The sequence below is a fragment of the Salarias fasciatus genome, chromosome 18 (genome assembly GCF_902148845.1).
Source record: "Salarias fasciatus chromosome 18, fSalaFa1.1, whole genome shotgun sequence".
Taxonomy (NCBI): domain Eukaryota; kingdom Metazoa; phylum Chordata; class Actinopteri; order Blenniiformes; family Blenniidae; genus Salarias; species Salarias fasciatus.
Window position 1 is genome coordinate 21,151,336 of NC_043762.1, and position 15,635 is coordinate 21,166,970.

The 15,635-nt window shown below is 43.0% G+C and overlaps 2 protein-coding genes across 2 annotated transcripts; both read left to right on the forward strand.

Moving 5' to 3' along the window:
• The first annotated feature begins 217 nt into the window (after window positions 1-217).
• Window positions 218-2,588, forward strand: fbxo36b (F-box protein 36b). The gene is made up of 4 exons (XM_030114205.1): window positions 218-325; window positions 1,718-1,826; window positions 2,070-2,242; window positions 2,374-2,588. Exons 1-4 carry the CDS (start codon window positions 230-232, stop codon window positions 2,578-2,580), a joined length of 585 nt encoding a protein of 194 aa, XP_029970065.1. The 5' UTR covers window positions 218-229; the 3' UTR covers window positions 2,581-2,588.
• Window positions 2,589-6,771: 4,183 nt separating this feature from the next.
• On the forward strand, window positions 6,772-11,369 carry grk7a (G protein-coupled receptor kinase 7a). Its single transcript, XM_030114197.1, has 4 exons — window positions 6,772-7,511; window positions 8,227-8,682; window positions 10,530-10,810; window positions 11,002-11,369. The coding sequence occupies exons 1-4, from the start codon at window positions 6,915-6,917 to the stop codon at window positions 11,339-11,341; spliced, it is 1,674 nt and encodes a 557-aa protein (XP_029970057.1). The 5' UTR covers window positions 6,772-6,914; the 3' UTR covers window positions 11,342-11,369.
• Window positions 11,370-15,635: the final 4,266 nt, after the last annotated feature.

The window sequence follows — 15,635 nt, forward strand, 5'->3', positions numbered from 1 at the left end:
AAAAAAAATTTTTAAATGAAATATCACCAAAGAAGACTTGTCAGTATTAAGTCATTGTGTGATGATAAAAATACTTTTGCTGTATTTTGATGATGGGTTTCTGACATGAATCTCTTTCAGATATTAGTATATTTAAAAGTGTAAAAATCATAAGTCGTTGATTTGTTTTTGATGCCTTCTTTTGAAAGCGGCGGTCCAGCTGTTGCCATGACAACAGAGAAGCGTCAACATGGCGTCGCTGTTAAGAGACCCGCTGTTTGAAATCTCGGGACAGGGTCCTCCACCCAGCAAAAACTTTTACTTTTTCGCCGTCACCAAAACAAATGTAAGTCAATAACTTCCTTTTTTTTTCTTTCCATTTAGCAACATCTTTGAGCCGCGGTCTGAAACTTCAACTTTAATCACATCAGCCGCAGACGTTACTGTCGTTTCCAGCGCAAATCAGTTAGACTTGCATTTTTAGCAGTTTGGAGTTTTTTTTTCTTTACAAAGTCAGAAAAATAATGGATTATCTTATCATCACTTCTGTGATGCCCACACTACCTCAACTAAACAATAACGAAGACTTTTCAAGAATCGTATTTTTTTTTAATAATTTCCCTTTTAAGGACAAGTTATACACTAATTATCGAGGAAAAATGTATACTGTGCTTGAATTACAATTAAAAAACACTCCAACCACAAAACCCCAAGTTTATGCCCTCAGACTATTTCACTGAAGACTAAATATGTTTCTGTTTATCCATAATATGCTTTTTGAATGCATTGATGAATCTTTTTCGGTATTTTTTTCCCACACAATCTTTTAAAGAGGTTGCCAGACTCAATGCTTTGTAATGGGATTTCATTTTACCACCTATAATGAGAGAATATTTATTGTTGCAGCTTCAGTCTACACTGATTTTTATCTGCACATCTCTTTGTGCGTTTCGTTTTAAAGACTATGTATAAACACATATTTGTTTAAGTCCTTATTATGAATTTGTGATTATTTAAAGAATCTGGTCATACTGAGCAATCATCTTTTCTGATGGTTATTGTCACTGCATGGGACAATGTGAAATAATTACCTTTCAACATAGATCTGTTTCACTCACTGTGTTATCATTTCCCCCATCCTCCTCTTATTTTATTGCCATTATTTTTTCTTTGATGTATTTCAAAGCAGCAGCAGCAGTCAGCATAAAGGGCCTCCAGGGGCCCCGTAAAGAAGATTGATTCCTGATTTTGTAGTTACAGTAAAAGAGGGATTTCAAGTTGTTTGATATCAATGTATACTGAACGTGATCTGTCTCTTGGGGGACGGCGAGACTTTCTGGCCACTCTACAGCCGGTTACTCCCATCATTTAGTGTTTGTAGACATTCTGGGACCCCGGGCCCGAGGCACCTTAGAGGGCCCTCTCACTCTTTCTTACCCTGATAGATCACTATAAATCACACTATAATAATAATAATAATAATAATAATAATATCACTATAAATATCACACTAAATCCAACACATTTTCTAAAGCTATCGTGATGATGATCCTTCACACCAAGCCCACTCCTCTCCCAGCACTTTTTTTGACAGTTGTTTTCTGAATGAGGTGTATCTATATTAATATAGTGTGGAGAAAAAAAGTCATTGCTTTTCAACGGCTGCTGCTGTGTCTGCTCATACAGGGAAGTTTAAATATTTTGAATCCCTTACGTGACACTGATTTTTCCTCTCCAGGTGATATGGAGGTGGTGGAAGATATCCGTCAGAGCGGTGGACCGACATGCTAAACCTGGAGAAGTGAAGGAGTCTCTCCAGGATTTCTTGCATGACACAAAACTGCAGAGTAAGATCTGTTTGCATATTCAGATGTGTGTGTGTTTATGTGTGTGTAGAATCACAATTACTCTTTTATAATGATCTTTGTCACTCAGCAGTACGACATGTCTCATGTGATTACTGTTTCATTCACTCTTCAGAGGATTCTCTGTTTATTGCGAGTTCTGTTGAGCCTCATGTGAACGTCTTTGCAAACGGCAAAAAGTCTTTACCATTTGCCTTGAATATGAATCACTTTCCTTCCCCTCAGGTGAAGTCAGTCTGGTTTTTGGACCCCACATCTTGGAGCACTCCAAAGCTCTGTGCCAGGGTCGTTATAATTACCTGGAGCTCCTCTCTGACTCTTTCATTCTGTGCATCATAAGCTATCTGGAGCTGGAAGACGTGGGCCGTCTCAGTCAAACGTCCCTCAGGTTCAGGAAGGTGAGTTCCGGAAACACACAGACTTCCATGTTCTATAAAGAATGGAATTCTCCAGATTTGATGATTTGGGAATGACACTGACACACTGACTTCTGTACTCTGTGGTGAACCGCTCCATGTTTGCCCTCCAGCTGTGTGAGTCGGAGGCGTTTTGGGAGCAGGCGGTGCGGCAGCGCTGCTGCACGGTGTCGGCTGAGGTGGCCTCTCTCGCCGCTGAGGTGGGCTGGAGAAACATCTTCTTCACCAGCAAGCTGCAGCTGCAGAAGCTGATCAGCCGCAGGAGGCTGAGGCTGGAGAAGCAACAGGACGGACCGGCTCCCGGCCCCGCTGCAAAGTGAGACGCCTCCTCCAGTGACAGATCAGGGACAACCCGGGCCTGCGGCTCCCAGGAGGAGTTGAACCCTGCACTGTCAGGGATCTGATCTGAGTCCTGGCACCGGCGCCGACGCTGGCCGGGACGCGGACTCCTGCTGTGACGCTGACCGTGATTCTAACCCTGAACATGGTGAACTAGAAACCAACACTGCTTCCCACAATCCTGTGCTGGAAAATTTCTTGGAATATGTGAGGAAGAGTGAAGAGCAAAACACCGAGCAGAGCTGCTTCAATCTGTCACTTCAGTTTAACCGAAAATTCTATTTCCCCTTAAGGAGTCATTACAGCAGATTGTTGTTGTTTTTCTTTCTGATATATGTTTTATATAGCAGCTCCTTTTAAATAAATGAATAAAGTTACACAATTTTGGTGCGTCGCTTGTATTTTTTAAAGTATGCTGAGTACCAGCACAGCCTGACCACCACAGATAGGACTCCACTTCATGTTCAGGTCGATGATCATGGTGAGTAACATGAGAGCAACTAATGGTAATTCATGTTTGGCAGTAATAAGATTCCTCAGATGGAGGAAAGAAGCAATGATTGGCAAATACATTTTATCGCTCATACCAGAGTATGGATTTACAAATGAGATGACATTGTTGTCAGTAAGCAGTAACTGCTCTGTTTTGAAACATGATCGTCCAGCAGAGGCTCTCACGTGAACTTTCCACTGCTCTGGGACCACCGCATCACGGGAGGGAAGAGCTGTGGTCATCACACTATTTCCTGCTCCCATTTTGGCATTCCTTTTTCAACTGAGCACACGCACGCACACACACACACACACACACACACACACACACACACACACACACACACACACACACACACACACACACACACACACACACACACACACACATGCACACACAAAATTTGAAATATCTGGTGGTATATTTACAGAACAACCTTGAATCCCAATAGCCAGCTGGTGGAAGGAAAAAGATAAGGTTTAAAAAGTATGAAAAATGCATCAAGAAAAAGCAGGGAAACGTGTTTTTTTCTTCAAAAAGTTAAAAAAATAATAAATAATACAAATATTCAAACTGCGTCGAGGGCTGATGAAGGCCAGGCACCGCCACGCTGAACTGTAAAGGGATCAACACTTTACTGCTGCTGTTTCTGACATGAGGGTCAAAGGTTATGTCATGTTCCGGATTCCTAGAAGACACAGATAATGCTGTTGCGTTTTGATGGGATTATGAGTGCAGTGGGTTGTCCTCTAGGGGGCACAAGCTGCCACTGCTGATCATCCACGCTGTGCTAAACTCATGCTGTCAGCCTCTGAATTTCTGCCTTCATGCTTGTCTTCCTTTGTTTCACTGTGTGATATTGTTTTGCTGAAAGTATTACATTGTGAGACTGTATTTTTCTCCCTGTCAGCATTTCAACAACAGGTTTTGCAGACTTTATGAGCTTCTGGAAAACATCCTTCAGGTGGTTGTTGCATTCAAGCGCCATTCCTCCAAGATACGTTACAAGATCACACGATGCTGGAAACACAATGGTTGAAACCATCATAGATACAACCCTCTAGATCAGATGCTCCAAGTCAACCTGCTTCAGGAGCCTGGCGATCTGAGCCAACTCAGTGCCAGATGGTGATCAGGTAGTGAGCTCATTTCCTCTCCTCACCTGAGAGTTCAGGGCTTTACAACCTCAGATCTGACGAAACATCTGCAAACACATCCACGGACCCGATGCTCTTTAAAATTAGAATTATGCCCAGTTTCTGATGAGTGAAATGTTTAGTTCTTGTCCCAGAGCTTTGTTGCAGCTGTGTCACTGTGTCAGGATGGATCTTCAGTAAATCAGTCGGTTTCTGTGAAAACCTATTGTGAAGCGCTCAGAAGAGCCTGAATTCTTTTCCCTTTCCGAAAAAGAATCTTGTCAACAGATAACTACAAGCAAAGTAAAGACATCAATGAACCGAACTGTTCACTTCTCATCTTCATCGATAATCTACATTATTTACTGATAATTTAACAGTCATGGACTGTTGATTTCCTCTTTCTTTTACACATAACTACACTTCTTCACACACATTTCACACACTTTAACTGTATACAGTCTGCGGCTGACCTCTCACCCCTCTGGGAGTGCTTCCAGTTCACCGTTTCTCTTTTCTGAAAGGTTGGAGGCGACCATAAGAGGATTGAGTCAAACCACGTAAAGACCACATAATGGATCATGAGGGAGACGAGATGGGAATGTGTTGCTCATCTTAACCCATCCCGTCTCCTCAGACCCGACTAATCATCCTGAGGTTAAAATAAGCCTGCTGTATAAACATCAAGCCTATGAATGAAAAGAAAGACACAAACTCCTCTCTGTCTCGTGTCTCTAGAGTTCTGTTATTCTTTCTTATTGCCTCCATGTGGCTTCATCCTGCAGATTTTTCGACAGCCTGGTGGTTCAAGGTGCTGTGAAAAGCGTGCTGCTTTACAGGTTCGCAGACCGGCCGCTGAATGGCCGCTGCGTGGATCAGCAGGGATCTTCCGTAGAGTAAAACCCACAGTGACGTGCAGCCTTCCAGCTTACCTGGCTCTTCGCTTTCCCTGACCCGGTAAAAGACGAACCCTACGCCCACCTGTCATCCACTCAGGAGGCTTAACAGCTTCGCTAACTGATCCATTTATAACATGTTTGACTTTTTGACATGTTTGATATTTTTGGAACTTGCCACCTTGTGAAAACACCTCTTCAACTAAACCTGTGATCTAATGATGGTTTGGTGAGACTGCGTGTGAATAAGACTCAATCTAAGATTCCTGGTTGCTGTTTGCATGATTGATAGACTGACTGATGGATTTTGACCTTCCTCGTTGTAATTACATTTGTAGTGAGACGTGCAGTCATAATCCGTCTTGCTGACGGCGTTTGTTGTAAGACGGGACTGTGCTCGGTGGGGCTGCCTCCTCGGCTGTGTGCAGGTCAAAAGTTCTGAGATAAAAGCTCTGTGATGGCAAGTAAAGCCCTTGATCTTCTGGAGGGCACCGGCAGCTTGAGACCATTTGAGAAAGGATTAGCCAATATTATCCAGGCTTTATTGTACTGAATTAGCCTACATGACAATGCAAGGGTACAACAGACTGCAACGAAAAATTCAAAATGGATGTTTGTTTTCATAACAGAGAGGAAAATAACAGCTGGGTTGAATGATGCAAACGTTACCTGTATGAACTGCATCTTTTATGCATTGAGCCGACAGGAAAATGAAACAACACTGTCAGGTGGTTAAAAAAATGCCAGTGTTTGTGTAACATCTTCTGGCCTGTCCGTTCTTGTGTGTAGTATCACTGTCGGGTATCAGCTGTATCACAGTCGCAGGTTTAACCTCAGTCTGTCACATGATTGAGGTCATACTCCTGAGGCTTTTTATAAACGAACCAGCAGAAAGAGGCTCTGGTGCCGCGTTGATCCGATCCTCTGAGTTTCTGTGCTGACTCTTGACTTGTCATAATGCCACACTTGGCACCGAAAAGGTGGAAGCTTGAATTTTTGATGGTCAGTGACTGAAAGGAGCAGAAGTCTGAATTTACTAATGAATGGAATATGCGTGATATTATTGTTCCTTTTGCTTATAAAGTAGTCTGCTTGCAGGTTTTAAAGCACAGTGCAGAAATATTCGCATGTGCGGAAATATTTTAATTCAATTACATGAAATTCACATGCATATTGAGCAACAACCTCAACCCACTACAGTATCCACTTTATTGAGAATCAAAGGAGGAAAGAAAATAAGAATGGGATGCAAAGGATACTGTGTCACACCTGCCTGTCTGGCTAAAACCAGTTAGACGTCATCCTGTTCTTTACAAAATCCTTGCCGCATTTTCATTAACTATAACCTGCTAATTCATATCTTACTTTTTGCCAAAATTTTTCATGCTGATTTTTGATGGTTAACTGTGACTCCCTGCTAAGTGCACAGTCAACAGAACGCACAGGACCACTGTCAGACCGAACATCATGAACAAATATAGAGGGCCGCAAAGCCTCTTACGACAGAGCCCGCTTACGATTCCCTTTCCGTGCACAGCATCCTTGAATAGGCCACACAAAGATCCTTAAGCCAAAATCCCTCCCTGGTATTTAATTCTAAATGAGTAATTACTGGGTGTGTCAGTGTGTCTTAGGTTTGCAGGTAGGCTGGGTGAAGGAGCTTATTTGCAAGCTGGCTTTGGAGCAAATAGCATTCTCACACAGACGTGCGCATCGTGGAGGAAGGATCCCTCGGCAGCCGGTGAAGAACCCAGTCGCTTAGGGGGGAACGACCACATACAGCCGCCAAGATGTGTGACATGGGGGGACTGGATAACCTGGTGGCCAACACGGCCTACCTAAAAGCCCAGGGTGGCGACGACAAGGAGATGAAAAAGCGCCGTCGGAGCTTGTCTCTTCCAAAACCCGAGGCATGCGCCGCGGTACGAGCTGCCATCGAAAAGGACTTTACAAGTATATGTGAAAGACAGCCCATTGGGAAAAAATTTTTCCGTGAGTTCCTGGCAAGTAACCCCGACTTCAAGAACGCAGCTGACTTCCTGGATGACTTGTATGACTGGGACCTGGCCGAAGGGTCAGTCAAAGACAAGGCGCGCCAGAGCATCATGACCAAGTACTGCAAGGCTGACTCCAAGACCTTCCTGGCCTTCCTCACCGGGGAGGCCGCCGAGAAGTGCAAGACCGTCACGGACGCCAACTTTGAAGATGTGATGAAAACCAAGGTCCAGGAGGGCGTGAGAGATTTTCTGAAAGACAAACCCTTCACAGACTTCCAGGCCAGCCCGTTCTTTGATAAATTCCTGCAGTGGAAAGAGTACGAGAAGCAGCCCATCAGCGACAAATACTTTTATGAATTCCGAACTCTGGGAAAAGGAGGCTTCGGCGAGGTAAGAATGCAAGTGCACCGAAATGAAGGTGTTTCAAAAGATGTTGAATGAACCTCACCTCTTAGTGCTGAAGCCGCCATTCAGTCAAACAACCTCAGAGTCACAGGAGAACGTGTCTTGATTGAACTATCTATCTATCTATCTATCTATCTATCCATCTATCTATCTATCTATCTATCTATCTATCTATCTATCTATCTATCTATCAGCCGAACAGGAGGTGACTGTTTAGTTACAGATGTGAGTGAGACAGGTGGTAAACTGGGTGCCAAGACACAGCTGGCCAGGGTCATACTACGGTGACATCTTGAACCAATTTTCTTGCCTTAAGCACTTCCACTCTCTGCAAATCAGTTGCTGCGTTCAGATGAATCTTTCATAGTGAGTCAGTACAAGTCTCCCTTCAGGCGAGGGATTTTGTTGTTGATCGTATGAATTGTGAAATCAAGCGACAGATTCAGGATTCAGAGTGGCGAGCATTTCTACTCTGTTGATGATACTAAAGGAGCACATGATTTCATTTTTTAAAATCAATTTCTTTCAGAGGGTTTTCTGGACAACCACTTAATTTCTTTGATTCATGTTGATGTTCAGTACAGCTCAGGGGTGAGAGCTGCCCACACATGTGCCTGCTAGCTTGGTACTAAGAGGCAAAACCTTTATTTGTTTATTTATTTTTTAATAAATCATTTCTTTATTTATTGTTTTTGTCCAGGTATGTGCTGTTCAGGTGAAGAACACAGGCCAGATGTATGCCTGCAAGAAGCTGTGTAAAAAGCGGCTGAAGAAGAAGGGAGGCGAGAAGATGGCCCTGCTGGAGAAGAAAATCCTGGAGAAGGTCAACAGCTTGTTTCTGGTCAACTTGGGCTACGCCTACGACACCAAGACCCACCTGTGCCTTGTCATGACCCTGATGAATGGAGGAGATCTCAAGTATCACATTTACAACATTGGTTATGATGGCAAAGGCGCGGACAAGGGCATCGAGATGAAGCGCATCATCCACTACACGGCGCAGATCACCACCGGCATCCTGCACCTGCACGACATGGATATTATCTACCGCGACATGAAGCCAGAGAACGTATTGCTGGACAGCCAAGGCCAGTGCCGACTTTCAGACTTGGGTCTGGCTATCGAGATTTCTAAAGAGAAGACCGTCACCCAGATGGTGAGTATATGTGCACAGAGCCCATCATTCCACGCACATGAATTCATCTGACTCGAAAGGATGGAGGTAAAGGACGTCCGCCACTTGTCAGAGGACCTGTCGTCAACCTCCCTCTCTTCCCTGTCTCTGTTCCCTATTTCTAGATGAGGTAGGAGCTAAAAACTGATCCCAGATTCTGGACAGACTGTCACTCTTAGCAGGGTTTTCACTTTAAATCCGGACAGGGATTACTGGATCGCTTAAAGATCTGTGCAATGTGAGTCTCTGAATCCATTATATAACTCATTTGATCCTTGAGCAGCCAGATTATTGCTCGGCCATTTATAGGACGCCGTTTTGTTCAGAGGCATCAGACCTTGGAGGTTAGACCTTGGAGGCTCGTTTAAGTAGCAGTTACTAAAAATAAGGCATCTTTCACCGAGAGCAGACAGTTTCCTCCACTATGCTCCAAAAAACAAAGAAAGAAAGCATCTTCTTCATAATCTTACATGGAGCTTGTAGCTTATAATTGATAAACAGACACAGTGTTTTCAAATAGTGTTACGATTCTTCCTTTAGCATGCTACAGTGCTTGAGGTGTTTTACATCTGAGAAGAGCTGAGGCAGTCTGCACTGTACGGTTTCTTTGGCCCTACTTGCAGGAGCAAAGAGTAAGCCCCCGGCTCTATGAAAGTCCAATAAGCTCATTATCCAGTACACTGATGCTCCTGTGCTGGCCAGAATGACTGGGCTAACCTCAAACAAGCAGGGCTGGCTTCGGGCCCTTAATCCTCTTAGTGGGCATTACAGAAGTCTGTCTCTGATTAGATTGACAGATCCAGGTAAAAGTTACACTGAATATGTTGAGGCATGAGAGTTTACAAACACAGTGACTTCATGTGGGATTAAAACATTTTTTTTTCCAGACGACTCCCTCAAAAAAGAAAAAAATCTAAAATCTGATAAATAGACATACTCATGTGGGAAACAGTACTTTGTGCTGCTGAAGGCTACCAGAGGGAATTGAAGGCAAGTTTTTTTGTAGAAAAAAAAAAAATATATATATATAAGAAAAAAAAAACAAAAAACAAAATAAATGCTTTGCATTCCCGTCTTATTGTCGGATCATACTGGACCATGGCATCACTAATCAGAGGGTATAACTCCACATGCTTGTGCTGAGTTTGGTGTGATGACTGTGACAGTAAAGATTAGATCAATAAACCACTGGATGTGCTGAGTGAACAGGGCCCTGCATATTAACAGTAAAGCCAATGAGGATTGATCAAAAATGCATAAATCAGAATCACAGATCACAAACATGCTGAATGACAATTTCAAGGGTATTAACTGAAATACCTTCAGGGCTTGCCTCTTTAGTGTTACAACAATCAAAGAATGGGAGAACAGTGCAGTGGTACTCATGACCTGCTGTGAGCGCTCGGTTCATGGCTTGTGTGAAGGTTCAAACACCGTCGCTGGGTTCGGATGTATCGGATGTATTTCTTAGTCCAGAAATGGCCAGCTCTTTATATAAGAGGCTGGAAAACTCTGTCAGTGTGTAGACACGTACAACTCTTGACAGGTAGTAGGCTTAGCATTAGGATTAAGCTCCTGTGCCGAGGCTACAGGTGAGGTCGCCCAGGGAGAGGGAGGGAGCGTCGGGGTGAAGCAGGAGAGCAGGGAGAAAGTGGAGTCACAGTTGAAAGTTAAAAGGAGGCGGTGCCAAACAGTGGGATCATTGAGGGTTTGGACAACATTTAAACCAGTAGAAATACATCATGTAGACTTGCATTTGTTTGAGAACATACGGATCAGACATATCATGACCTTCACTCTGCTCCGTCCCCTTCTCCCCTCTCGTCCAGGCCGGTACCGGGGCCTACATGGCTCCTGAGATCCTGACGAAAACCCCATACAGGACATCGGTGGACTGGTGGGCCCTGGGCTGCAGTATCTACGAGATGGTGGCTGGCTACACCCCCTTCAAAGGCCCCGAAAGCAAGAAGGAGAAGGTGGAGAAGGAGGAGGTGCAGCGGCGCATCATTAACGAGGAGCCAAAGTGGGAGCACAAGTGCTTCGATGCGCCGACCAAAGACATCATCCAGCTCTTCCTCAAGAAGAAAATTGAGGAGCGCCTGGGCATGAGGTACCGAGCCTTCTGTTATGTCAGCTGCTAATGTTAGATCCAAAGAGTTTATGACATTGCAGGGTAAGAACTTCACTGGCTTCCTGGTACAATGGACTTGATTTGGCAACACTGCTAGTTACCACTGGATAGCCACATATGCATACTAGCAGCTCAGATGGTAACGTTAATGTTCCTCTCCTTCTCTTCAGGAACAACATGGAGGATCCCAGGAAACACGAGTGGTTCAAGTCCATCAACTTCCCCAGGCTGGAAGCAGGGCTGGTGAACCCCCCCTGGGTCCCCAAGCCCAACGTCGTCTACGCCAAGGACACTGGCGACATCGCCGAGTTTTCCGAGATCAAGGGCATCGAGTTTGACGCCAAGGACGATAAATTCTTTAAGGAGTTCAGCACAGGCGCTGTACCCATCCAGTGGCAGCACGAGATGATTGAGAGCGGACTCTTCGACGAGCTCAACGATCCCAACAGGAAGGAGGGCGGAGGAGGCTTCGATGATGAGAAGAAATCCGGCACATGTATAGTGCTGTGAGCAGCCACATTAGATATCAGTTACCGGGAATAACCCTCGTTCTCTTGTCTTCTCAGTCACACACACCGTAACGCTGATGTTTTAAAAAAAAAAGATAATCTACTGGAGAGGTGAGAGTCTTTGCTGAGAAAGATACACCGTCCCTCTCTCACAAGGGCGCTCAGGGTTTCGCCATCATCTGCTCTTGAGCCAAAGTTCAACAAAATATCAAGGAAGTGAGGATGTTTTCCAGCATCACCTCCTTGGTTCCTCTTGAAGATTTGTGTATGTAACGTTGTAGACTCGCCACACGCTGCATGAATGAGTGTAGAGTAGCTTTTACGAGGTTGTCTTCATTGGGCCTTGTGTCTTAGGAGTCATTGAAAGGCCTGGGTCCCAGAAATACTATTTTACTGTGAAAATGTCTAAATTCAAGCTAAGAACAGAAACACTTGTGTTGCACTAAAGATGTACTCAAATTAGATAATTTACAAAAGCACTGAATGGCATTTTACACCAGAGAAACAGCTCTTCACAACCTTTATGCCCTTTATTAATTCCATCATGAGGTCTCACTGTGCTACAAAGAAAAGTGCTTTCCAGCCACACGTGGAAGAGTTTATTGTGCTTAGTGAAAGGTTATTATTTTGAACCTCATTGAATTTTCATGGGTGTGGGCATTCCACTAGACAGCTCCGTAGTTTTGTATGTAAAAACGATAAAAAGAGATTGTATGTATTGTATATATATAAATCATAAAGTATTTCTATCATATATTTGCACAGAGAAAAGATAAAGATTTAGGGTTATTCTAAAGAAAAAAAGATTTGTCCCATTCCTCCTGTCCCCCCGAGTCTCTCTATTGTTGGTGCTAAAAGGCTCAAAATAGTGAGAATAGAAGGTTCTAGCCCTGGAACGTCAGGAAGGAAACATGAGAGAAGAAGTAGCTGCTCGATGCTGCATTTGAAGGAGAAACATTTAGAGGAGTTGGGCGATAAATTCCTGCAACGGGAACGGGAGCGTTTTCAATGTCCGAGGCCCTGAAGCAGCGCGAGAATTCAGGGCTTCAGCGGTAGCTTGAATAAGTCAACTTAGCCTGACACAGAAAAAAATGAAAAAAGAAAAAGAAAGAAAAGCTCCCACTCAGTGATTTCTGATTCTAAAGACTTTGGTTAGTTAAAAGAAAAATCTTGGTTATTTTTGTTTACTCGTCTCAGGATACCTATTTGCTTTATTTTTAAACGTCCAGATCTTGGTCGAGGTTGAGTTTTTACAGGTACGTGTTATAAATATGTTGGATATGTATTTGTAAATAAAACAGGAGAGGTCTTGGTACAGGTAGAAATGTCAAACATAAAGCAGAGCGTTCCTTGAAAATTGTATAATTTGAATAAAAGAAGCTATATGTCTTTTAAACGTGTATTTTCTCCCATGATTCATGTTTTGTCATTTGCTCTAGCTGTAATGTTTAATTACATCCGACCTCGGGGAGTCAGCCCCAAATAGTTAAGTGTGACGCATGTTCTTGGGGCTATATATAAAACCGGTGGCGCCCAGGACTGTGGAGTAAAACCTAAAAATGTCAGCTGCATTAATCCTGTTCAGGATGCTGACTACAGCCAGGCTTTTCTCCAGGCCGCCACAAATTGGCAGGTCCAACTCTTAGCTGATAAGGCGATAACCAGTGTTATCCTTGCGCCTCCTTTGCTTAAATCAGCTTCAAATCCCTTCAGGTTCTGAAGTGTTTCAGCGTTTCTGCCAAGCGAAGGGTCCGAGCAGACATCAGCAGCCGAGCGAGGAAACGTCCTCTGGCAACGTTTGGGCAGTAAATGCCTTTTTGCGGTGTGTGTGATGTTTAAATCGATCGATTACCTGAAAGTACTGACAGTGACAACCGAGGGGCAAACTAATGGTGGAAAACATCGACACGTCAAGCTACAACAGCAGTTTCTACAGTTCTTGCTAAATTTCACGAACTCTTGCAATAATGCGAGAGAAAACATCTGATCAGAGTTTTATTTTGTCTCCAGCAACACTTGTTTACAGCAGGCAGCTTCAAGGACGGTAAGAGCTTAGGAGACATTAAGGTGGATTCCTTCTTCAGCTAAACCCCAGGAGATTATCTCACATATAGCAGGACCTGGGAACAGACTGCTGTTGACAGTGAAGGACGGCCTTAGAGCGCCGTGAGATCTGGACAGATGGAGGTGCTGGGAAATCACCGCCGACAGGCGTGACGACACTTTCTCTACGTTTAACCAGTGAGAGCAGCTACAGGTCCGAGCTTCCATTTCTGTCTTTTTTTTTTTTTTTTTTTGCATGAATTCGGACTGAAGACGCCAGAAAACATCAATGAATCACACAAAAAATAATGTAATTTTCAAAATTACATAAGGATTAAATATTGATGTTATTTTAGTAACAACAAAAAAGCAACATGTTGAAAATATGATAAATAAAAAAAAGTTGGGAAGTAAATTTTCTGAAAGGAAAAAAAGGTTTAAAATTGGTCACTTGTATTTTTGAATATCATCATATCCTGGTGGTTTTGGCTCCACAGTCAAAAACAAATGACTTTTTAAAAGGACACTCACAAGCAGAGTTTTAAAGCCTTTTGGAAACAACATGAGGATTTAATTCAAGCTCAGCTGGAACTGCTCACTGAACCTTAACCTTAAACTACCTCTCACAATAATCCAAAATCACCACGACTTTTCTGACCTTAAAACATGTCTTCACTATGTACCGTCAGGGCAGTGTGCATTTAGGCTGATGTTCCCATTTGTATAAAATAAAAATTCTTTCTCTCTCTGTCTCACACACACATATGCTTTATGCTTTTTTTGGGACACTTTAGATTAACTTACATTATGTTTGTCTGCCCTGGAGTCATGTCCAGCTTTGCCAGCTGGTTCCAGTCCTTTGCGATCTTAAATTGATGAAAGCAGACAAGAAGATGGACGGATGGGTGATACCAGTGGAAGGGTGGATCAAATACGAAAAAAAAAAAATGTGATTCTGGTTTCTTTAAATATCCAAACTTTTCTAATCGTGTTAAATCTGTGGTTAAAATGACATATATCTTCTCTGATTCACCAGAAACATGTAGGTCGTAAGTTTATTATAACAACTTAACCTTTCAAACTATGAAGAACACACAAAAAAAAATCACATCTTTGACCCAGAAACATTCATCAACCATCAACATTCGTTATTAAATGGATTGAATTGATTCAGAATCCCTCGGAAATGTCTCAAGATGCAAAAATGGAAACTGCTGTTGCTTCCTGCAGTGGCTTTGGCTCACAGCTCGTTCTGCTTCTGGCTCCCTCCTGTGGCTGCAGGCCCGAGCAGCTCCGATGAAGAGAGGCGATGAAGAGGAGCCAAACACATCTGGACGGGCGGTTTATGAACTCACCTGTTTTTTGTTGTGTTCTAACACAATATATCTACACTTCCCTGTCCTAAGGCTGTTTCCTGGATCTTAAAAGGTAAACGGCTGGAAGTAACGACTTGTATTGAGGGCCTTCCTTCCTGAAGATAAATGTACTTTACTGGACTTTGATGGCTGCTGTTGTTCTGTAAAAGGTAAGAAAACCCATTTGTGGAATGTATCCTTCAATCTTTAATACTGCCTCACTGATCTAGTAATTCATGATAATGCATGTATCCATGAGGCAGAGTGACTGAGTGAATGTCTGCTTCCGCCTTCACACATCAGTTTTATGAATATCAGAGTGATTCAAATGATCCAGTGAAGTGCATTTTCGTTCCGTTCCACCCACAGCTACTTCAGGTGGTGCTGAACATTCCATCCTGGGTGTTGGGGACCTGGGGGTGGAACCCTGGCGGAGACAGGAAGGCCATGGTGCCGTTCTGCTGAAGCAGCTTCGATCTGATCCTCACAATAATTAAGCAGGATTATTTTTTATTTTGCCATGAGCTTTAAGGAATAGAAGAATTTCTTTTTCTTCAAAATCACTTTTATTCCACAATTTATTTCATCAGGTCTTAAGGCACCCTGAAGAGATGTTACAAGTTGTTCTTTCAAATGCGGGTTCCTTTTAAGACTGTGTAAACATAGCTTTGAATAAGATAATTTCCTGTAAATCTTTGCTTAAATTATTTCTTTACAGTGCACAGACATTTGTGTTTTGTGACAAAAATACAGTGTGAATTAAGTAAATATGGTAGATAGTGTTTATATATATACATTGAAGAGTAATAGATTGGCAGACAATCAGATCAACAGGCTGAAGAAGAGAGAAAACTAACAAACAATCTTTGAGACCCAGATAGATATACAGATCACGTA